This window comes from Microcebus murinus, chromosome 16, assembly GCF_040939455.1.
Source record: "Microcebus murinus isolate Inina chromosome 16, M.murinus_Inina_mat1.0, whole genome shotgun sequence".
In the NCBI taxonomy this organism is placed as follows: Eukaryota; Metazoa; Chordata; class Mammalia; order Primates; family Cheirogaleidae; genus Microcebus; species Microcebus murinus.
The window spans coordinates 71,040,866-71,061,224 of NC_134119.1; the positions used below are offsets into that span (position 1 = coordinate 71,040,866).

The window sequence follows — 20,359 nt, forward strand, 5'->3', positions numbered from 1 at the left end:
TCCTCTCTGACACAGTGGACTCAACATGTCTGTTCAGATCCTGTTCACCTTGTGTCTTAGGATCCCTGTCTTGGGAGTGTCCGTAGCTATCGCCAGCTGTCCCCAAGGCAGAATCTTGAGCATTAGCTTCTTCTCTGCCCCCACATGTTTCTGTGTCCTCACCAACCCACCTGTCATGGGGCTGCATCCTCTTGCTGCAGTTCCCTGCCTTTTTATGTCCGTTTCCTAAGGCTGAAGGGTCCTTTCCATCTTCTTTCTATGACAACTGCACCTCTCCTTTAGGACTCAACTCATGAGGTACCACCTCTGGGAAGCCTCCCTGGCTTCTTCATGTCTCCCATCTAGGCTGCATTGAGTCCCCCTTCCCAGGCCTCTGTAGCACCTTGACATGTTCTTGCTTTGAGTAAATTCACTACACACAGCATTATCTTTACTCTGTCCACCCAGCCCAGTCTTGACTGTGAGCAGGGCTCTCTATTCCAGACACTCTGTCCCTAGTCCCAGCTTCTTCCTGTGGGTTTCCCTTTAAAAGTGTCAAGAGTTCAAGCACCAAAGAGAAAGAAATTGCAAACCTGGATTTCAGGAATTTCAAATCATAGCTTGCTGGGAGTTCCCCAGCTGACAGGGCCGAAAACAGGGTGTCGCGCAGGAATAAGAAAAGAGACAGTAGAAGAGAAAGAAAGTGGAGTCAGGGGACTCAAGGTTTTCCATACCAAGAGCCCCGAGAGTAATTCCTCACTCGTGTTTATTCATCCCAGGAATAAAAGATTATCGAAATCAGACAAACAGACATATTCTAAAGACATCCCCAGCCAATGTTCTTTAGATTTCCGTTACATCTCAAAGCTATTTCTAGCCTAAAGCTAAACAAGAACATCAATTTGGGATTGCGGACAGGCAAGTTTTCCAGCAGGTTGAGGTTCCTGATAGCAGTCCTGGAGCAGTTTTCTGCCCCAGGAGAGAAACCGTTTTTAGTTCTTGCCCTTGGAATGTCCTTACCATTTGGAAGACAGCCACACCTATGCAGACTGTTACATCCGCAGAGGTTCTTATGCCAACAATATCCCTAGGTCACCCTACCATTTCTAAGCTATCCCAACAATAGCTATTTTCAAATCATCACTATTTTTATCTTCTCGTTCTCACTGAAATAGGGATTTTGTTTCTTCCATGTGGCCATGCCTAATAAGCCCTTTTGTCTATTGAATTCCCTTCAGGTGACAGCACACAACCCAGGACAACAGAGCCTACCTTTCCTTACCTGACCTTGCCTGAGGAAGTCTCACTCGAGGAGCAACTGACACAGGGATCCTCAGGGGACTCCCAACTGGAGCAAGCCAAGGATCAGGATGGGCCATCAGAGATGCAGGAAGGCCACTGGAGACCAGGGATGGACCTGCAGGAGACGCTCCCTTGGAAAATGAGCCCTGAACATGATGGTTTGGGGACAGATGATGGTTTATGTTCAGTGATTATACAGGAACAAGTCTCTCCAGAAGATGATCTTTGTGTATGCAACTCATGTGGAGCAGTTTCGTATCCCTTGATCCAGGAAGGTGAAAATTCCTATAAATGTGAGGAATGTGGGAACGTGTTTAACAAGAATTGCCTCCTTGTTCAACATGAGCAGATTCACATTCAGGTGAAGCCCTATGATTGCACAGAATGCGGGAAAGCCTTTAGCAAGAGCAAACACCTCCTTCAGCACCACATCATCCATACAGGGGAGAAGCCCTACAGGTGCCTGGAGTGTGGGAAAAACTTCAACCGCAGGTCACACCTTACACGGCACCAGCAGATTCACACTGGAGAGAAGCCTTATGAATGCAGTGAATGTGCAAAGGCCTTCAACCGCAGATCACACCTTACACGGCACCAGCGGATTCACAGTGGAGAGAAGCCTTATAAATGCAGTGAATGTGGAAAGGCCTTTACCTACCGCTCCAATTTTGTCTTGCATAGCAGAAGCCACACTGGAAAAAAACCCTTTGAGTGCAACGAATGTGGGAAAGCCTTTTGTGAGAGCACAGACCTCATTCAGCACTACATCATCCACACTGGGGAGAAGCCCTATAAATGCATGGAGTGTGGGAAGGCCTTCAACTGCAGGTCACACCTCAAGCAGCACCAGCGTATTCACACTGGGGAGAAGCCTTATGTGTGCAGTGAATGTGAAAAGGCTTTCACCCACTACTCTACTTATATCCTGCATAAAAGGGCCCACACTGGAGAAAAACCCTTTGAGTGCAAAGTATGTGGAAAATCCTTTAGCATTGGGAAAGATCTCATACGGCACTTTAGCATCCACACTGGAGAGAAGCCCTATGAGTGCCTAGAGTGTGGAAAGGCCTTCACCCGCATGTCGGGCCTCAGGAGGCACCAGCGGGTTCATACTGGAGAGAAGCCCTATGAATGCATCGAGTGTGGGAAAGCCTTTTGCCGGAGCACAAACCTTATTCGACACTTTAGCATCCACACCGGAGAGAAACCATATGAGTGTGTAGACTGTGGGAAGGCCTTCAACCGTAGGTCACCCCTCACAAGGCACCAGCGGGTTCACGCTGGAGAAAAGCCCTATCAGCGCATCAAGCGTAAGAAAGTTTCTTGCCAGAGTGAAAACCTCATTCAGCACTCCATCATTCAAACTGAGAGTAGCCCTATGCATGCAGTGAATGTGGAACAGCCTTCAGACGCAGCTCATCCCTCGCTCAGCATCGAAGGATGCATACTGGAAGAAACCCTACCAGTGTAACAAATGTGGGAAGACCTTTTATAGGTGTGCAAACTTGAGTCAACATCCAAGAACTTCTATTAGGGAAAGATTTTTTCATATAACTACTGAAGAAAATCTGTGGTCAGAGGAAACATCTTACTCAGCATCTGGCCATTCATACTGAAGAGAAACTCCTAAGTGCTATTTGTATGGAAAAACTTGTGATAGATCCTCATTTGCCATCTAAAGAATCATGTTAGAAATTGACCCAGCCTGGACTCTCATTCTGTGTCTGAGAATTCACCCACTGGTTGCTGTGCACATACGAAAACATTCAGCCACTTCTTCTTAGTTTACAGTGAAATGTTTTCTCAGTTATATTAAAAGAAAGGAGGAGGAGACATAGAAATGAGAAAGAAATGGGAGCACAGCTTCTTTCAGACTTCCCTGACAAACTCATGGCCATTTGTCATTCCTTGTTTTATTCGAGGAGAGGTAAATGTTTCAGAAACAGAAGGGCTTTGCCCTCATTATTTTTCCCTGTGTATACATTCACTGCTATCTAGTGTCGGTACAGTTAGACAAATGAGGTTATTTTTAAAAACATGCTGTGAAAGCCTGCTTTGTTCCACAGCATTGTCTCTACCCTTGAGAAGCAGGAGCATAAGTTTGTATGAGAAATAATAGAGGCTTGAGTTATGAAATAATTTTATCTTTAAGGAGCTAGGATGTACATGTGAATGGACATATTTTACTGTACACTCGAGACTGATTTTTCAAAAATCAAATTGCTTCTGCATGTGGTTTTAGCCACTGAGTACCCATTTTCTTGATCTTGATTTACTTGTTTATTTCTTTTTCCTTTTTTTTCTTATTTTTCTGTGGGATTGGAATGATAGTATAACTGTTTGTACATAGTTATAGCCCAGTGGAGCCCTAATTCTTCCCTGTGATTGTGATTTCTCAAATCTTTACTCCTTTTTGGACTGACTCTTCCAATTCCACCTAAACAATTTTCTAGAGATCTCTTATAGCCAAAACAAAATATAACATACAGCTAAATTAAGTTAAAGGATTATGATAAACTCAGAAAAACAAAAGTGAAGGAATCTCATTTTTCATTTTATAAAAGATTGTGTGATGATTCTAAAGTGACTGGAATTTTAACAGGTGGACACATATGTGTATATGCAAGTAGGTGTGAGTTTCACAATTACCACCATGGACTGAGTCCCCATTGTAATAATTAATATCTTTAGTCAGGATAATTTGGAATTCCTTCTTTGGTATTTTTTTTTTTGCTTTTAATTATTTTTAATTGACACATAATTGTACACATTTATGGGGTATCGTGTAATATTTTGATACATACATACAATGAGCAGTGATTAAATCAAGGTAATTAGCATATCAGTCACCTCAAATATCATTTCTTTTTGTTGGAAACATTCAAAATCTGTTGTAGTTCTTTGAAAATATATATAATGTTATTACTAATTATACTCAACCTGCAATGCCAGAGAACACTAGAACTTTTTCCTTCTATCTAGCTGTAATTTTTTTCTATTCTACCTACTGCAGTTAGTTGTAATTTTGTATCCATTAACAAACCCCTTCCTATCCCTTCTCCCTACTATCCTTCTCAGATTGTATTAACCACTGTTTTACTCTCTACTTCATTAGATGAGCTTTTTTGGCTTCCAAATATGAGAGGGAACATGTGGTATTTATTTTTCCATGCCTGGCTTATTTCATTTAACATAATGTCCTCCAAGCTTATCCATATTGCTGTGAATGATGAGATGTCATTCTTTTTCATGGCTGCATAGTACTCAATTATCTGTATATACTACTTTTTTTGCCCATTCATCTGTTGATGGACACTTAGGTTGATACCATATCTAGGCTATTGTGCATAGTACTACAATAAACATGGGATTACAGATATTTCTTTGATACACTGATTTCCTTTCCTTTGGCTATATACCCAGTAGTGAGATTGCTGGGTCATATGGTATTTCTATTTTTAGTTGTTTTTTGTTTGTTTTGTTTTTTGAGATGGAGTCTCATTGTGCTGCTCAGGCTGTTCTCATAGGCTCAAGTGATCCTTCCACCTCAGCCTCCTGAGTAGCTAGGACTACAGCACATCCTGTGCCCAGTTCGGTATTTAGGTTTTTGGGAAACATCCATACTGTTTTCCATGATGGCTTTACTAATTTACACTCCTACCAACAGTGTATAAGAGTTCCTTTCTCCACATCCTCACCTGTTTATTTTTTGTCTTTTTGATAATAGCCATTGTAACCGGGGTGATATGGTATTTCACTGTCTTTTTGATTTATATTTCCTTGATGATTAGTGATGTTTAGCATTTTTCAAATCTGATGGCCATTTGTATGTTTTTGTTTTTGTTTTTGTTTTTTTTCTCTGTCACCTGGGCTGGAGTGCACTGACATGATCATAGCTCACTGCAGCCTCCACTTGCTGGGCTTAGGCGATCTTCCTGTGTCAGTCTCCTGAGTAGCTAGGACTTACAGGTGTGTGCCACTGTACCTGGCTAATTTTTTTTTTTAATAGATGGGGTCTCACTATGTTGCTCAAGCTGGTGTCTAACTCCTGGGCTCAAGTGATCCACCTGTCTTGGCCTCCCAAAGTGCTGGGATTACAGGCGTGAGCCACCACTTCTGGCCTGTATGTCTTGTTTTAAGAGATGTCTCTTTAGCCCATTTTAAAATCAAATTGGTAGAATTTTTTTTTGTTGTGGTTTTTGAGTTGTATATTCTGGAGATTAATCCCTTGTCAGATGAATAGTTTGCAAATATTTTCTCCCATTATGCTGGCTTTCTCTTTATTGTTTCCTTTGCTATGCAGAAGATTTTTAGTTTGATATAATTTTGTTTATTTTTGCTTTTATTGCCTGTGCTTTTGAGGTCTTAGCCATAAAATCTTTGCCCAGACTGATGTCCTGATGCATTTCTCTTATGTTTTCTTAGATATAAGTCTTTAATGCACTTCGAGATTATTTTTGTATATGGTGAGAGATAGGGTCCTAGTTTCATTCTGCATATGGATATACATTTTCTTAGCACCATTTATTGAAGAGACTATCTTTTCCTCAGTGAGTGGTCTTTGTGCCATTGTCAACACTCACTTGGCTGTAAGTAATGCAGATTTATTTATTGGTTCTCTGTTTTGTTCCATTGGTCTATGTGTCTCTTTTTATGCCAGTGTTTTCTGTTTTGGTAACTATAGCTTCATAGTATATTTTGAGGTCAAGTAGTGTGATACCTCCCATTTTGTTCTTTTTTGCTCTGGATTGCTTTGGCTATTCAAAGTCTTTTGTGATGCCCTATGAATTTTAGGATTACTTTTTCTGTGAAGAATTTCATTGGTATTTTAATAGGGATTGCATTGAATCTGTAGATCACTTTGGAAGTATGTTAATTTTTACAATATTCTAATTTATGAACATAGGGTGTCTTTCCATTTTTTTTGTGTCCTCTTCAATTTCTTTCATCAATGGTTTGTAATTTTCATCATAGAGGTCTTTCACTTGGTTAAGTTTATCCTTAGGTATTTTATGTCTGTTATAACTATTGTAAATGGGACTGCTTTCTTGATTTCTTTTTTAGCTACTTTGTTGTTAGTATATAGAAATGGTACTGATTTTTGTATATTGATTGTATATCCTGCATCTTCACTGAATTTGTTTATCAATTCTAAGAGTTTTTTGGTGCAGATTTTAGGGCTTTACATTTATGTCTACATACAAGAAAAATTTTGACAACCTCCTTTTAAATTTGGATACCCTTTATTTCTTTCTCTTACCTAATTCCTCTGGCTATGACATCCAGTACTATGTTTAATAAAAGGGGTAAAAGTGGGCATCTTTGTTTTGTTCCAGATGTTAGAATACATTCAGCTCTTTGTTGTTTAGTATGATATTAGTTATGGCTTTGTTATTTATGGACTTAATTATGTTGAGACACATTCCTTCTATTCATAATTTGTTGAGAGTTTTTATCATAAAAGGATGTTGAATGTTATCAAATGTTTTTAATGCATCTATGGAGTTGATCGTATGGCTTTTATCTTTCATTCTGTTGATGTGATATATCATGTTTATTGTTTTGTATATGCTGAACCATCCTCATATCCCTGGGATGAATTCCACTTGGTTATGATGAGCAATCTTTTTGATGTGTTGTTAGATTCAGCTTGTTCAGTATTGTTTGAGGAGTTTTGTATCTGTGTTCATCAGGAATATTGGCCTATAGTTTTTATGTTCTTGTTTGGTTTTGGTGGCAGGGATGTGGGCTTGTAGAATGAGTTTGTAAGAATTCCCTGCTCTTCAGTATTCTTAAAGAGTTTGAGAAGAATTAGTATTTACTTCTTAAATGTTTGGTAGAATTCAGCAGTGAAACCATCAGGTTATGTACTTTTCACTGATGGGAGACTTTTTATTACTGATTCAGTCTTGTTGCTCATAATTGGCCTGTTGAGTTTTCTATTTCTTTTTTTCTTTTCTTTCAGGTTTTCTATCTTCTTGTTCAAACCTAGTAGATTGTACTGTCCATGAATTTATTCATTTCCTCTAAATTTTCCAATATTTAGTGTGGTGTTTTTCATAATAGCATCTACTAACTTTGTATATTTCTGGTGTCAGTTGTAATGTCTCATTTTTCATTTCTGATTTTGTTTATGTGGATCTTTTTATTGGTTTAGTGGCTTGTCGACTAATGGCTTGTTGACTTTATCTTTTTTTAAAAATCCAGCTTTTTGTGTCATTGATCTTTTGGCTTGTTAGGTCTCAGTTCTATTTATTTCTGCTCTGATATTTATTATTTGTTTTCTTCTAATTTGGGGTTTGATTTGTTCTTTTCTAGTTCCTTGAGAAGCATTGTTAGGTTGTTTACATGAACTCTTTATATTTTTTGATGTAGACATTATTGTTATAGACCTCCCTCTTAAAACTGGTTTTGCTGCATTCTGTTGGTTTTGATATGTTCTGTTTCTATTTTCATTTATTTAAAGAAGTTTTTGGGTTTCCTTCTTAATTTCTTCATTGACCAATTGGGCATTCAAAAGCATGTTGTTTAATTTCCATATTTGTACAGTTTCAGAAATTCCTCTTAATGATTTCCAGTTTTATTCCAGTGTCGTCACAAAAGATACTTTCTGTGATTTTATTTCTTTTAAATTTGTGGAGATTTGCTTTGTGGCTTAACATGTAGCCTATCCTGGAGAATGTTCCATTTGCTTATCAAAAGAATGTGATTCTGCAGCTACTGGATGAAAAGATCTGTAAATGTCTGTTAGGCCCCTTCAATCTACAGTGTCATTTAAATTCAAGTTTCTCTGTTGATTTTCTATCTATATGATCTGTCCATTGCTGGAAGTGGAGTATCGAAGTCCTCAACTAGTATTGAATTAGAGACTATCTCACCAATTAGATCTAATATTATTTGCCTTTTATATCTTGGTGCTCTGGTGTTGGGTACATATATATAATATTTATAATTGTTATATCCTCTCGCTGATTTCATCTCCTTACTGGTTTACCTTTTTTTTTTTTTTTTTTTGAGACAGAGTCTCGCTTTGTTGCCCAGGCTAGAGCGAGTGCCATGGCATCAGCCTAGCTCACAGCAACCTCAAACTCCTGGGCTCAAGCAATCCTGCTGACTCAGCCTCCCGAGTAGCTCTGAGCTACTTGGCATGCACCACCATGCCCAGCTAATTTTTTCTATATATATTACTTGGCCAATTAATTTCTTTCTATTTATAGTAGAGATGGGGTCTCGCTCTTGCTCAGGCTGGTTTCAAACTCCTGATCTCGAGCAATCCACCCGCCTTGGCCTCCCAGAGTGCTAGGATTACACGCATGAGCCACCGCGCCCGGCCACTAGTTTAACTTAAAGTCTCTTTTATCTGATGTAAATATAGCTACTCCTGCTTTTGGTTTCTGTTTGTGTGAAATACCTTCTTCCATCCCTTCACTTTTAGTTTATGTGTGTCTTTACAGGTGAAGTGTGTTTATTGTATGCAGCATAGAGTTGGATCATTTTCACAATCCATTCAAATAGTTTATATCTTTTAAGTAGAGGATTTAATCTGTTTACCACGGTTACTATTGATAGATAAGGACTTACTCCTGTCATTTTGTTAATTGTGTTCTGGTTGTTTTGTATATCCTTTGTTCCTTTCTTCCTCTCATTGTTTAATCATTGTGTTTTGGTAGTTTTCTATAGTGATAAGATTTGATTCTTTTCTCTTCTTGTGTACCTGCTTTGCTAGTGAGTTTTGTAATTTTTCATGGTTTCATAATGGTGATTATCTTTTCATTTCCAGATATAAGACTGCCTTGAGCATTTCTTGTAAGGCTGGTCTAGTAGTGACTAATTCCCTTAATTTGTGTTTGTCTGGGAAAGACTATTTTTCCATCATTTTAAAATGACAGGAATTCTTGACTGCCATTTTTTTTTTGTTTTGTTTTTGTTGTTCTTTTAGCTCTTTTGGATATATTAATATCATCTCATCTCTCCTGGTCTGTAAGGTTTCTGCTGAGAAATTTGCTATTAGTATAATGGGACCCTTATTTGTGACTAGATGCTTTTCTCTTGCTGTTTTTAGTATTCTTTTTTTGTCTTTGACTTTTGTCAGTGACTGTAATGTGTCTTAGAGAGGATCTTTTTGGGTTGAATCTATTTGGGGACTTTTGAGCTTCCTGTATCTAGATCTTCAAATTTGTCCTAAGACTTAGGGAGTTTTCAGCTATTATTTCATTAAATAGTATTTCTATGCCTTTTCCTATCTCTTCACCTTCTGGAACTCTGAGAATATAAAAAAATTTCCCATTTCCCTTTAATGGTATCTCATAGGTCTTTTAGGCTTATTTCACCTTTGTCATTCTTATTTCTTTTTAAATTTTCTGAATGTGTAATTCGAAACAACTTCCTTAAGTTTAGAGATTCATTCTTCTGCTTGAGCAAGTCTGCACTGAAGTTCTCTATTGTATTTTGTATTTCATTCATTGAATTCTTCAGCTGCAGAATGTATGTGAGTTTTGTTGTTGTTTTGTTTTTTGTTTTTTTTTTTTTTTAGACAGGGTCTCACTCTTGTCACCCTGGGTAGAGTGCAGGGGCATCATCATAGCTCACTGCAACCTCAAACTCCTGGGCTCAAGCTATCCTCCTGCCTCAGTATCCTGAGTAGCTGGGACTACATGTGTGCACTACCACAACTGGCTAATTTCTCTAGTTTTTGTAGAGACAGAGTCTTGCTCTTGCTTGGGCTGGTCTTGAACTCCTGACCGCAAGTGATCCTCCTGCCTTGGCGTACTAGGATTACAGGTGTGAACACCTGGCCTCTATTTGGTAATTTTTATAATATCTATCTCTTTGTTAGATTTTTCATTCATATTTTGAATAATTTTGTTGACTTAGCTTTCTATAATTTCTTGTATCTTACTGAGTTTCCTTAAGATCATTATTTTGAATTCATTTTCACGCAATTTGTAGATTTCCTTTTCATTGTGGTCTGTAAATAGAGAGTTATTGTTGCTTTGGTGGTGTCATATTTCCTTGCTTTTTCATATGTCTTGTGTTCTTGCATTGATGTCTATACATCTTGTAGAACAATAGCCTCTTCCAACCTTTCTAGTTGGAAAGTTGCTTTCATAGAGAAAGACTTTCACTAGCAGTTGGGTTTTAGTGTGCTGGTTGAGAAGGGTGTGGTGACTGTTTCTGGATTGGTGCAGTGCTAAGATCTGTGTTCAGCTTCTTCAGCTGCATTCAATGTTGGCAATAGCTGTGGGTTCCTCAATGGCCTAGGTTGTAAATGTTTGCAGCAATGGTGACATAGGTTGTTAGGGTCTTTGGTGGCAAGGGCATTTTGGTGTCCTTTTATTCTCATTTTCCTCACAATGGGGATATTTACCAAGAGGGTACTTTTTGGTGTCAGATTTGACATGGCATACAAGTGGCTGCAGTGGCTCTGGGTTCCAGGTGCAGGTGCTCAGGGCAGGGTCTTAGGCTCAGTACCTTGTGCACCTCTGTGGCATCTGGGTCTTGGGATGTAAGTTTCCTCTCTGTGGCAGAGATCGTAGATGTAAGTTGCCCACAGAGCCAGCATCTGTGACTGGGATACAACCACTAGCAGCTTGGGCCCAAGTGGCTGGGTTGTAGCTTTGATTCTACCTCTGGGGAGCAGGACACAGCACTGGCCCATGTCTGGGGGAAAAGGGTGCTTTGGGGTTTTGGTCCCAGGGATAGGGTATGGCTGCAATTTAGGAATCTGAGCAATAGGTCTCATTGGAAACTTGGGTCCCAGGGGATGAGGCACTGCATAGTGGTGACTCTAGACCATGGGATGTTGGGACTCTGCTGTATCCCAGATGCTGTGAGGCCAGGTGCATCAGCAGAAAATAAGCATGGTGGAACACAGGTGTTTGGGTTTTGGGGGGTTGGGAGCAGCACTGTGATAACTCCCTAGGGAGAGGAGTGTTTCAGCTGCTCAGACTCTAGGGGTCTAGTTCAGCTCCAGGGAAGAGGGTACTAGAGTTGTTTGGCTGTCTCAGCTCTGGAATGCACAGCTGCTCAGCTCTGCCAAGGCACTGCTTCCCCAAAGGCAATGTGCCTCTTCAGCTCAGGCCTATGGTGCATGCTTCTTCTGGTTGGCCCAGGCACCATCTCCCTGGGATGCAGGGTGCTGCTTCAGATAGGTATTGGGGTGCATGACTGCTTGGACTGCCAAGACATTGTTACCTAGGAGGCAGGGTACTGCATCATCTTAGGCAAAGGAGAAACATGACGGCTCTGGGTGTCCAAGGATATGACTTCTGCTCAGGTACAGAGGGGTTTGACTGCTCTATGGGTCAGTGCACCATTTCCCTGGGATGCCTAGCATTGCTTCATCTCTGGCTTGGGGGGGCAGGATGCAACACCAAATGCGAGAGGCTTTTGGAGCAGTTCTGCCAAGGCACTGATTCCTCAGGAGTCAGTGTGTGCAGTTTCAGCTCAGGCCGCTGGGAGCATGGCACGGCAGTGACTGAGGTAGGTGGCCTTCTGTCAGCGCAGCATTTCCCCAGGAGGCAGGGCACAGCATTGACTCCGAACCCCCGAGAGCAGGCATAGCCATGACTGCGAGAGGTAAATGGTGCAGTTCTGCCAAAGCACTGCTTCCCCAGGAGGGAGTGGACAGCTTCAGTTCCAGTGTGAAGTGGTGGGGCACAATGTCGGATAGTTCTTGAGTAGGTGGTGTGGCTCTACAACAGCATGGCCCCACAGGAAAAGGTGGAACAGCTGCTTGCAATGTGGCTTGGGGAATTAGGCCACCAGGTGAACGTGGTTCCTTCACGGGCGTAGGCTCAGGGATGAAGGAAGGAGTGCCAGGGGCACTTGCCCCTGGAGCAAGACACACCCCAGCAGTAGTTCCAGCTCCAAGATAGCATAGCACAGTAGCTCTGTGGGCTGCAGGTGGCAGAGCATAGTGTCAGCTCCTTTTCTAGGGGGAGTACAGCGGTGTGGGCTTCAAGGCGGCTCAGCTGGGCTTAGTGCCAGTGAGAAGTAGAGAGGCCCCCAGTGGTGAGGACTTTAGGTGTCCAAGGTGTTGATGGGGGCTGCTGGGATCCTGTTGTTTATCTTTTCTCAGTAGGGAGAAATTCCTCCTGGTTTCCATCTGATCCTGGCTAGGGGATGGAGTTGTCTGGGCCAGGTATTTTCTCTATGTGGCTATCCTGAGTTTCTTTGCTCACCAGAGTTTCTGTTACTCCTTTGATGTACACCAGTGTTATCCTGTAGTTATTTTCATTAAAATGTAATTATCTGTTGTTTTGGCTGGCTTTTTGTGTGTAGGGGCACATCTAGGGGCTACTAATTGGCTTTCTTCCTGACTTCTTGCTATAGATATTTGGTTGGAAACATTTTAACTTGTCATCTGTAAATAACTAGGAGTACATTTGCTGTGTCATATGGTGTGTGTATGTTTACCTGATGTATCCATATAGGAAATTCCCAAATTGTTTTCCAAAAGGGCTGTACCAATTTGTTTTCTCACCCACATTGCATGGGAGCTCCAGTTGTTCTCCATCTTTATCAGCACGTATTGTCACTCTTTCATTTTTCCAATTTAACAGGTGTAGCTACTGTCTCATTGTGGATTTAAGTTGCATTGCTAAAATGACTAGTGATATTGATCATCTTTTCATGTGTTCATTGTTCATCAACATCTTTGTCCAATTTTAAATTGTTTCCTTAACATTGAATTGTAATAATTCATTTTATTTTTTAAATATTCATAATGCTAGTCCTTTGTCAGATATATGTTTTGCAAATTGTCTTTGGTTTATTTTCTTAGCAGTGTCTTCTGAAGAGTAGATGTTCTTAGTTTTGATGTAATCCAAAACATTTTGTCCTTTATGTGTTATTTTGTGTCCTGTCTATCTAACTAGACTTTGCCTCAATGTTGCAAAGCTTTGACTTATGTTTTATTTTTTTGAACTTAACACAGATGCATGACTTATGTTTTAATATAGGTGTTTTATATTTCTAATTCTTTAATGTGGTGTAAGACTCATTTTGAGTTCATGTTTTTATATGGTCTGAGGTAAAGGTTTCATATTAAAATTATACTTATTTTTCATGACCAAACAAGTCAATTTGGGGTCAAACCCGTTAGTACTGAGTGCTTTCTGACACCAAAATACATGTACACAAAGGTTTAAAGCAATTTTATAATAACCAAGAACTTTAAATAATTCAAATGACAGCTATTTCTAAGATGCTTAAGTAAATTGTGAAAGTCATTAAATGGAAGAAAACATAGCAATTAAAACTGCTCTCATGAAACTAGATGGATGAATTTCCTATGAAAAAATACGTGAATTTGGACCTTCACAATCCCCGACCTGTTGCTTGTTTGGGGTTACTGTGTGCATCATAGAGCAAAGTGAAGGGAAGACAAATTTGCCGTATCCTCTGAAAAGTCCTCCTACATAGTTGGCTTTGGCATTTGACAGGAATAGAATAGGAGGAATTGAGGTCTCATGAGTCTGGGTGTTGTTGATGTCATCAGAGAAAATTGTGATAGTAACCAGAAAATCCATAGTGGGTGAAGTTACCTCTAGAACTCATCACTATCAACTCAGTCTAGGATGCATGGCAGTCATGGAAGTGGATTCATTAAAAAAATAATAATAAATACAGCCCTCCCCCCCCAAAAAAAAAAACTTGAGTGGCAGGGACATGTTGGACACCAAGTAGTAAATACTGTAGAAGTCTATTGATAAGTTAATAACCAGACAAATCATATACATGGTGGTAAATGACATTTGTGAGTATTAACTGAGGGAAGGCAAGTTTGTACCTGAGAAGCTATTGGGGATGTTCTCTCTTTGCACTGCTAGGATTTACACAGGAAACATGCAGGGAGACATCAAGCTGTAACTTAAAATTTGTCCACTTCATCTCATTGACTTATACATGTATGAAAAAGGACAAAAAAAATATAAATGTAATAAATTAATGCACTGAATTCCCCACAATCCCTTATTTAAAAATGGAACAAAATGTCAGCATGCCTGATATGAGGCTGCCAGATTGCAAATTCCATCCTACTCTTCTGAGAACACCATATGCAGAATTTTACTTTATTCATTTCTTTCCTTCACAGTTTGACACTTTAGATGGGTATTAATAATAGTACCAGCTGGGAGCCATGGCTGACGCCTGTAATCCTAGCACTCTGGGAGGCCAAGTCAGGAGGATCGCTCAAGGTCAGGAGTTCAAAACCAGCCTGAGGGCCGGGCGCTGTGGCTCACGCCTGTAATCCTAGCTCTTGGGAGGCCGAGGCGGGCGGATTGCTCAAGGTCAGGAGTTCAAAACCAGCCTGAGCGAGACCCCGTCTCTACTATAAATAGAAATTAATTGGCCAACTGATATATATATATAAAAAATTAGCCGGGCATGGTGGCGCATGCCTGTAGTCCCAGCTACCCGGGAGGCTGAGGCAGAAGGATCACTCGAGCCCAGGAGTTTGAGGTTGCTGTGAGCTAGGCTGACGCCACGGCACTCACTCTAGCCCGGGCAACAAAGTGAGACTCTGTCTCAAAAAAAAAAAAAAAAAACCAGCCTGAGCAAGAGCAAGACCCCGTCTCTACTAAAAATAGAAAGAAATTAATTGGCCAACTAAAAATATGTAGAAAAAATTAGCCAGACATGGTGGCACATGCCTGTAGTCCCAGCTACTCGGGAGGCTGACGCAGAAGGATTGCTTGAGCCCAGAAGTTTGAGGTTGCTGTGAGCTAGGCTGATGCCACGGCACTCACTCTAGCCTGGGCAACAAAGTGAGACTTTGTCTCAAAACATAATAATAATAATAGTACCTATTATATTTTTGTCTGATTTTAGATTTTATATGAATGCAGTAATGCTGTAAAGATGCTTTTCTGTATTTCCTGTATATATTCTGATATTTTAAAATATTTGAAAGGATTGTATGCCTTTCTAATTATCATCCTTTCTTTATAGCATATACATTAAATAAGACTGCTTTAGAGTTCATTAGCTGCATCTCATGAGAATATGTAGAGATGACTTTATTTTAGGTACATTATAAAGCAAACATTAAAGTGGAATATCCTATGATAATTTTTTTTTTTTTTTTTTTTTTTTAGACAGAGTCTCACTTTATTGCCCAGGCTAGAGTGAGTGCTGTGGCATCAGTCTAGCTCACAGCAACCTCAAACTCCTGGCTCAAGCAATCCTCCTGCCTCAGCCTCCCAAGTAGCTGGGACTACAGGCATTCGCCACCATGCCCGGCTAATTTTTTGTATATATATATTAGTTGGCCAATTAATTTCTTTCTATTTATAATAGAGACGGGGTCTCACTCTTGCTCAGGCTGGTTTCGAACTCCTGACCTCGAGCAATCCGCCCGCCTCGGCCTCCCAGAGAGCTAGGATTACAGGCGTGAGCCACCGCGCCTGGCCTTATCCTATGATAATTTAAAGACAGCCAAATTATACTTTGAATAATAGACCTTGAGCACTTTAAGGGACCGTAGCACCCCTTCAATGTAATGATGGGAATACCGAGGTACAGAGGAGTCAGGTGACTAGCCTAAGCCCATACCCTAGGATAAAGGAAAACCCTATCTATTTCTCCTAATTGGTCAGAATACTGCTCATGATACTGCTTATAAAAAGCCTATCAGCAGGCCGGGCGCGGTGGCTCACGCCTGTAATCCTAGCACTCTGGGAGGCCGAGGTGGGCGGATTGCTCAAGGTCAGGAGTTCAAAACCAGCCTGAGTGAGACCCCATTTCTACGAAAAATATAAAAAGAAATTAATTGACCAAGTAAAAATACAAAAAATTAGCTGGGCATGGTGGCGCATGCCTGTAGTCCCAGCTACTCAGGAGGCTGAGGCAGCAGGATCACTGGAGCTCAGGAGATTGAGGTTGCTGTTAGTGAGGCTGATGCCACAGCACTCACTCTAGCCTGGGCAGCAAAGTGAGACTCTGTCTCAAAAAAAAGCCTATCAGGGCCAGGCAGAGTGGCTCACTCCTGTAATCCTAGCACTCTGGGAGGCCAACTCGGGGGACTGCTTGAAGCCAGGAATTTGAGACCAGCCTGAGCAAGAGCAAGACCTCATCTCTACCAAGAATAGAAAAAAATTAGCTATGCATGGTAGCATATGCCTGTAGTCCCAGCTACTCAGGACGCTGAGGCAGGAGGATTCTTGGAGCCCAGGAGTTTGAAGTTGCTGTGAGCCATGATAACACCACTGCACTCCAGCCTGGGTGACAGAGCAAGAATCAATCAAAAACAAACAAACAAACAACCTATTAAATTGGCATTGGGGATATCATTTTGGGAAGAAAATATCCTCCAATTTTTATTATCTTTGTTTCCCTTTTGCATGGGTTATTTAGGATTTTGTGACTTGATTTCCAACCACATCTTAAAAACATTTTAGGTGTCTTCTGTCATTGATCTCTACGCTGATGTATTGTTTTATTCTATACAAATTAAAGAAGTTTTATTATGATCCTACATCTTGTCAGTTTTGTCCATATTCAGTTTGTGTTAAAAGCATATATCCTGGCTGGGTGCAGTGGCTCACGCCTGTAATCCTAGCACTCTGGGAGGCCAAGGCAGGTGGGGATTGCTCGAGGTCAGGAGTTTGAAACCAGCCTGAGCAAGAGCGAGACCCCCGTCTCTACTATAAATAGAAAGAAATTGGCCAACTAATATATGTATGCCTGTAGTCCCAGCTGCTTGGGAGGCTGAGGCGGAAGGATTGCTTGAGCCCAGGGGTTTGCTGTGAGCTAGGCTGATGCCACGGCACTCACTCTAGCCTGGGCAACAAAGTGAGACTCCGTCTCAAAAAAAAAAAAAAAAGCACATATCCTGCAATTGGTATCTGCTGTTGTATCTACCAGGCCATAATTATCCATCATGGTGTGTGAATCCAACAGAACCTTACCAATATTACGCCTGCCTTTTAAAAATCTAGTGAGATAGCTAATATTAAAATAGCCTGGCTTATTTATATAATTAACTCTTTATTATTATTATACTAAAATTGTTTTAGGTAATTTGAATTGATGTCAAAAATATATAAAGTTTATGTTTTCCTGCTGTTTTCTCCCTTATTTCTATTTGTCAGATACAAATACACATTTTTGTGTGCTTGTGTTTAGTAATTACAAGATATATATTTTCTAGACTTCTGTTTTATATATTTCTACATGTCTTATAGTTTATTTAATGACACTGTATCTTAGATGTGTAATCTATAAACTGTTACTGTATATATTTTTTTGTTGAGGTGGGTTCTTGCTTTGTTGCCCAAGTTGATCTCCAACTCCTGGGCTTAAGCAACCCTACCTGAGCCTCCTGAATAGCTGTGACTACAGGCAAGCACCACTGCACCGGACCTGGATGTTTTCAACCCATCAAAAATTACTGCTACCAGGCTGGGCACCGTGCTCACACTGATAATCCTAGCACTTTGGAAGGCCAAGGTGGGAAGATCACTTGAGGTATGGAGTTTGAGGATGCAGTGAGCTGCGATCATGCTATTGCCCTAATGCCCAGGCAACAAAGCTTTTATGCTGTGACAAGGAGCCAATGCCATGCTGAGAAGCCATTGTCAGAGGAGTGATTTTGACTGCATGCCTCTTTTCCTTACTTTATACCCCATCCTTATACCTTCTCCACTGTTAGGTCTCCTCCATTCTCTGACATTTAAAGGCTTCCACACGCACAGCATGTCCTTCCTTTTCCTCATTCCATCTCCTGTGTTCTGCCATTAGTCCCATGGACTAATTCCTGGTTGTATAAGGCACATTTTTGTTATGAGATGCCACTTGCCACATTTAAATATGCTCTTCAGCATGTTTTCTATCCTTTTAGGCTGTCCATGGAGTGCAGGATGAGGATGCATCTTCTGAGTAGGATGTTTCTTAAAAAATGTCACAAAAGAAAATTCCCAGTGCAAGTCATTATACCCCAATGTCCCACTCCTGTGACATGTGTGGCCCAGTCCTGAAACACATGTTTGCACCTGGCTGAGCAATAGGAACAACCTATGGGCAGAAACCATACATGTATGAGTCATGTATGAGAGACTTCTGGTTGACTGTAACTTGGCCATATCTAGAGACAGCAATTTTCCTCTAGGAGGGAAAAAGCCAAGTGTTGGTGAATATCTGCAGATTCTACATGTCAGATTCAGAGAAGGTCTTCACTTGCAGGGAAGGTGGGAAATACTTCTTGGTCAGCTCTGGACTTGTGCAGCATCAGGCACCTCACAATGGACAAGTAGCCAAAAAGGAACAGAGTGGGGAGGCTTTTCATACTGGACAAAGGGATTGCAGGTACACTGAATGTGTCTCTAGCTCCAAACTCAGTATACGGGAGCGTTCACACAGGATCGAGTCCTCACGAGTATGTGAACGTGAGAAAGCCTCCATCAGAAGATCTCATCTTGTTCAGCACCAGAGAATTCATAGTGGAGAAATGACTTAGAAGTGCAGATTATGTGGCAAGTCCTTTTTCCTTAATGACACAACTGTTGAGCATTGGAAAGTCTGCACTGGGAAAAAAAAGTCTTCTCAATGTAGTGAATGTCAGCAACTCTTTAGCCACAGTTTGTAGCAGCAGCTTTTCACTCTGGTGCTCAGTAGTGAAGGAATAATTACTCAAAACACCATCCATCAGGTCAGCTGTCTTCAGCTGACCTTCACACACTGCAAACAAGCAGCTTCGGGCAGGCATTTTCGCCTGTCCCTTCATTCACCTTGCTCACGTTCTTTGTATCCATCAATCCATCCATCCATCCATCTTTTCTTCTAGGCCCAGCCCCCATAACAGTTTCTATGTTATAGCATATAAGAGAATTCACAGTGAAACAAGGCCTTATGTGTTTACGAAATTGAACTCCTGGGCTCAAGCAATCCTCCTGTCCAGCCTCCTTAGTAGTTGGGACTCCAGGCGTACACCACCATGCCCAGATAATTTAAAAAAATGATTTTTGTAGGAGACAAGGTCTTGATATGTTTCCCAGGCTAGTCTTTTCCTGGCCTCAAGCTACCCTCCCACCTCAGCCTCCCAGAGTGCTGGAAATATAGGTGTGATGTACTACACCCAGCCTTTTATAAAGATTTAGAAACTTTTCACTTCAATAATAATGTGAGGCAGGGCTAACCCAAGATATGAGAACAGAAAGATTGTTCCCAACGTTCCAGTAGTCAGTTGTGCCAGATGTCTCTACCAAAATAAAAGACATTGCTGCATCTTTAATCCCCTAAGGAAAAAAAAAAAATCACAGTGACGATTAAGCCTTTTAGGTTCCAAAGTCAATTCCGTATCTAGTAGTACTTCTCTAGCTCACAGCATATTATTTCAAATATGGGAGGCTGCCCATATCTGAAATAATATTTGAGAAGCCCTAGAGCTTGAAAGAGGACTATTTAGGTCCACACTGTGGTACAAGAATCTCTATCATTTGTTTGATAGGATTGGGTAGACACTATGAAGTTGGAGGTGTCACTGGTGGTAAAAGTGATAGTGTGGAATTTTTGGCAAGCTCTGGCATGTAAATTACAGGACAGGCCCTGAGTTTTAAAAGCAAGGCCATGCTATTTGCCCCAGAACACTGTACACTATTTAGAAACAGTTCCTGGTATGTTTTTTTTTTTTTTTTTTGACCTGACAGATATGGAATGCTTGACTTTGAGGCAAAAAGATGCTTTTAAACCCCTCCATTATGAGCTAGGTTTGTTGGACTTAACAAATTATAAAGTTGGATGGACTCAGCAGCAGTCCCATCATGTGAGGACATTTGGTGAAATGGTACAACCAGGATGGAGTATGAGCAGGACCAGAGGATACAAGTAATCTGAATGAAAAGATAACCCAAGACCAATATGTGATCCACCACAGTTGTGGCAATGACCTGCCCCAGATTATTCCGAGTGGAAAAAGCCCAAGCTTGTTTTATGGATGGGAACTGCATTATATCCACAAGAAGTTGCCCCAAAAAGAGAATTTTCCCAGTAGTTGAGCTGTGAGCAGTGCACCTGGTCATCCACTCTCTGTGGAAGCAGAAGTGGCCTGAAGTGAGAATACAGTCAGGTCAGTGGC

The 20,359-nt window shown here is 40.9% G+C and overlaps 1 protein-coding gene across 1 annotated transcript in view; it reads left to right on the plus strand.

Moving 5' to 3' along the window:
- ZNF460 (zinc finger protein 460) overlaps nt 1-17,331 on the plus strand; it is a 31,720-nt gene extending 14,389 nt beyond the window's left edge. The window contains exon 4 of the mRNA XM_012751399.3: nt 1,218-17,331. Coding sequence (XP_012606853.1) covers nt 1,218-2,752 — 1,535 coding nt within the window. The 3' untranslated portion in view covers nt 2,753-17,331. The remainder of the gene's footprint in view (nt 1-1,217) is intronic.
- The last annotated feature ends 3,028 nt before the right edge of the window (nt 17,332-20,359 follow it).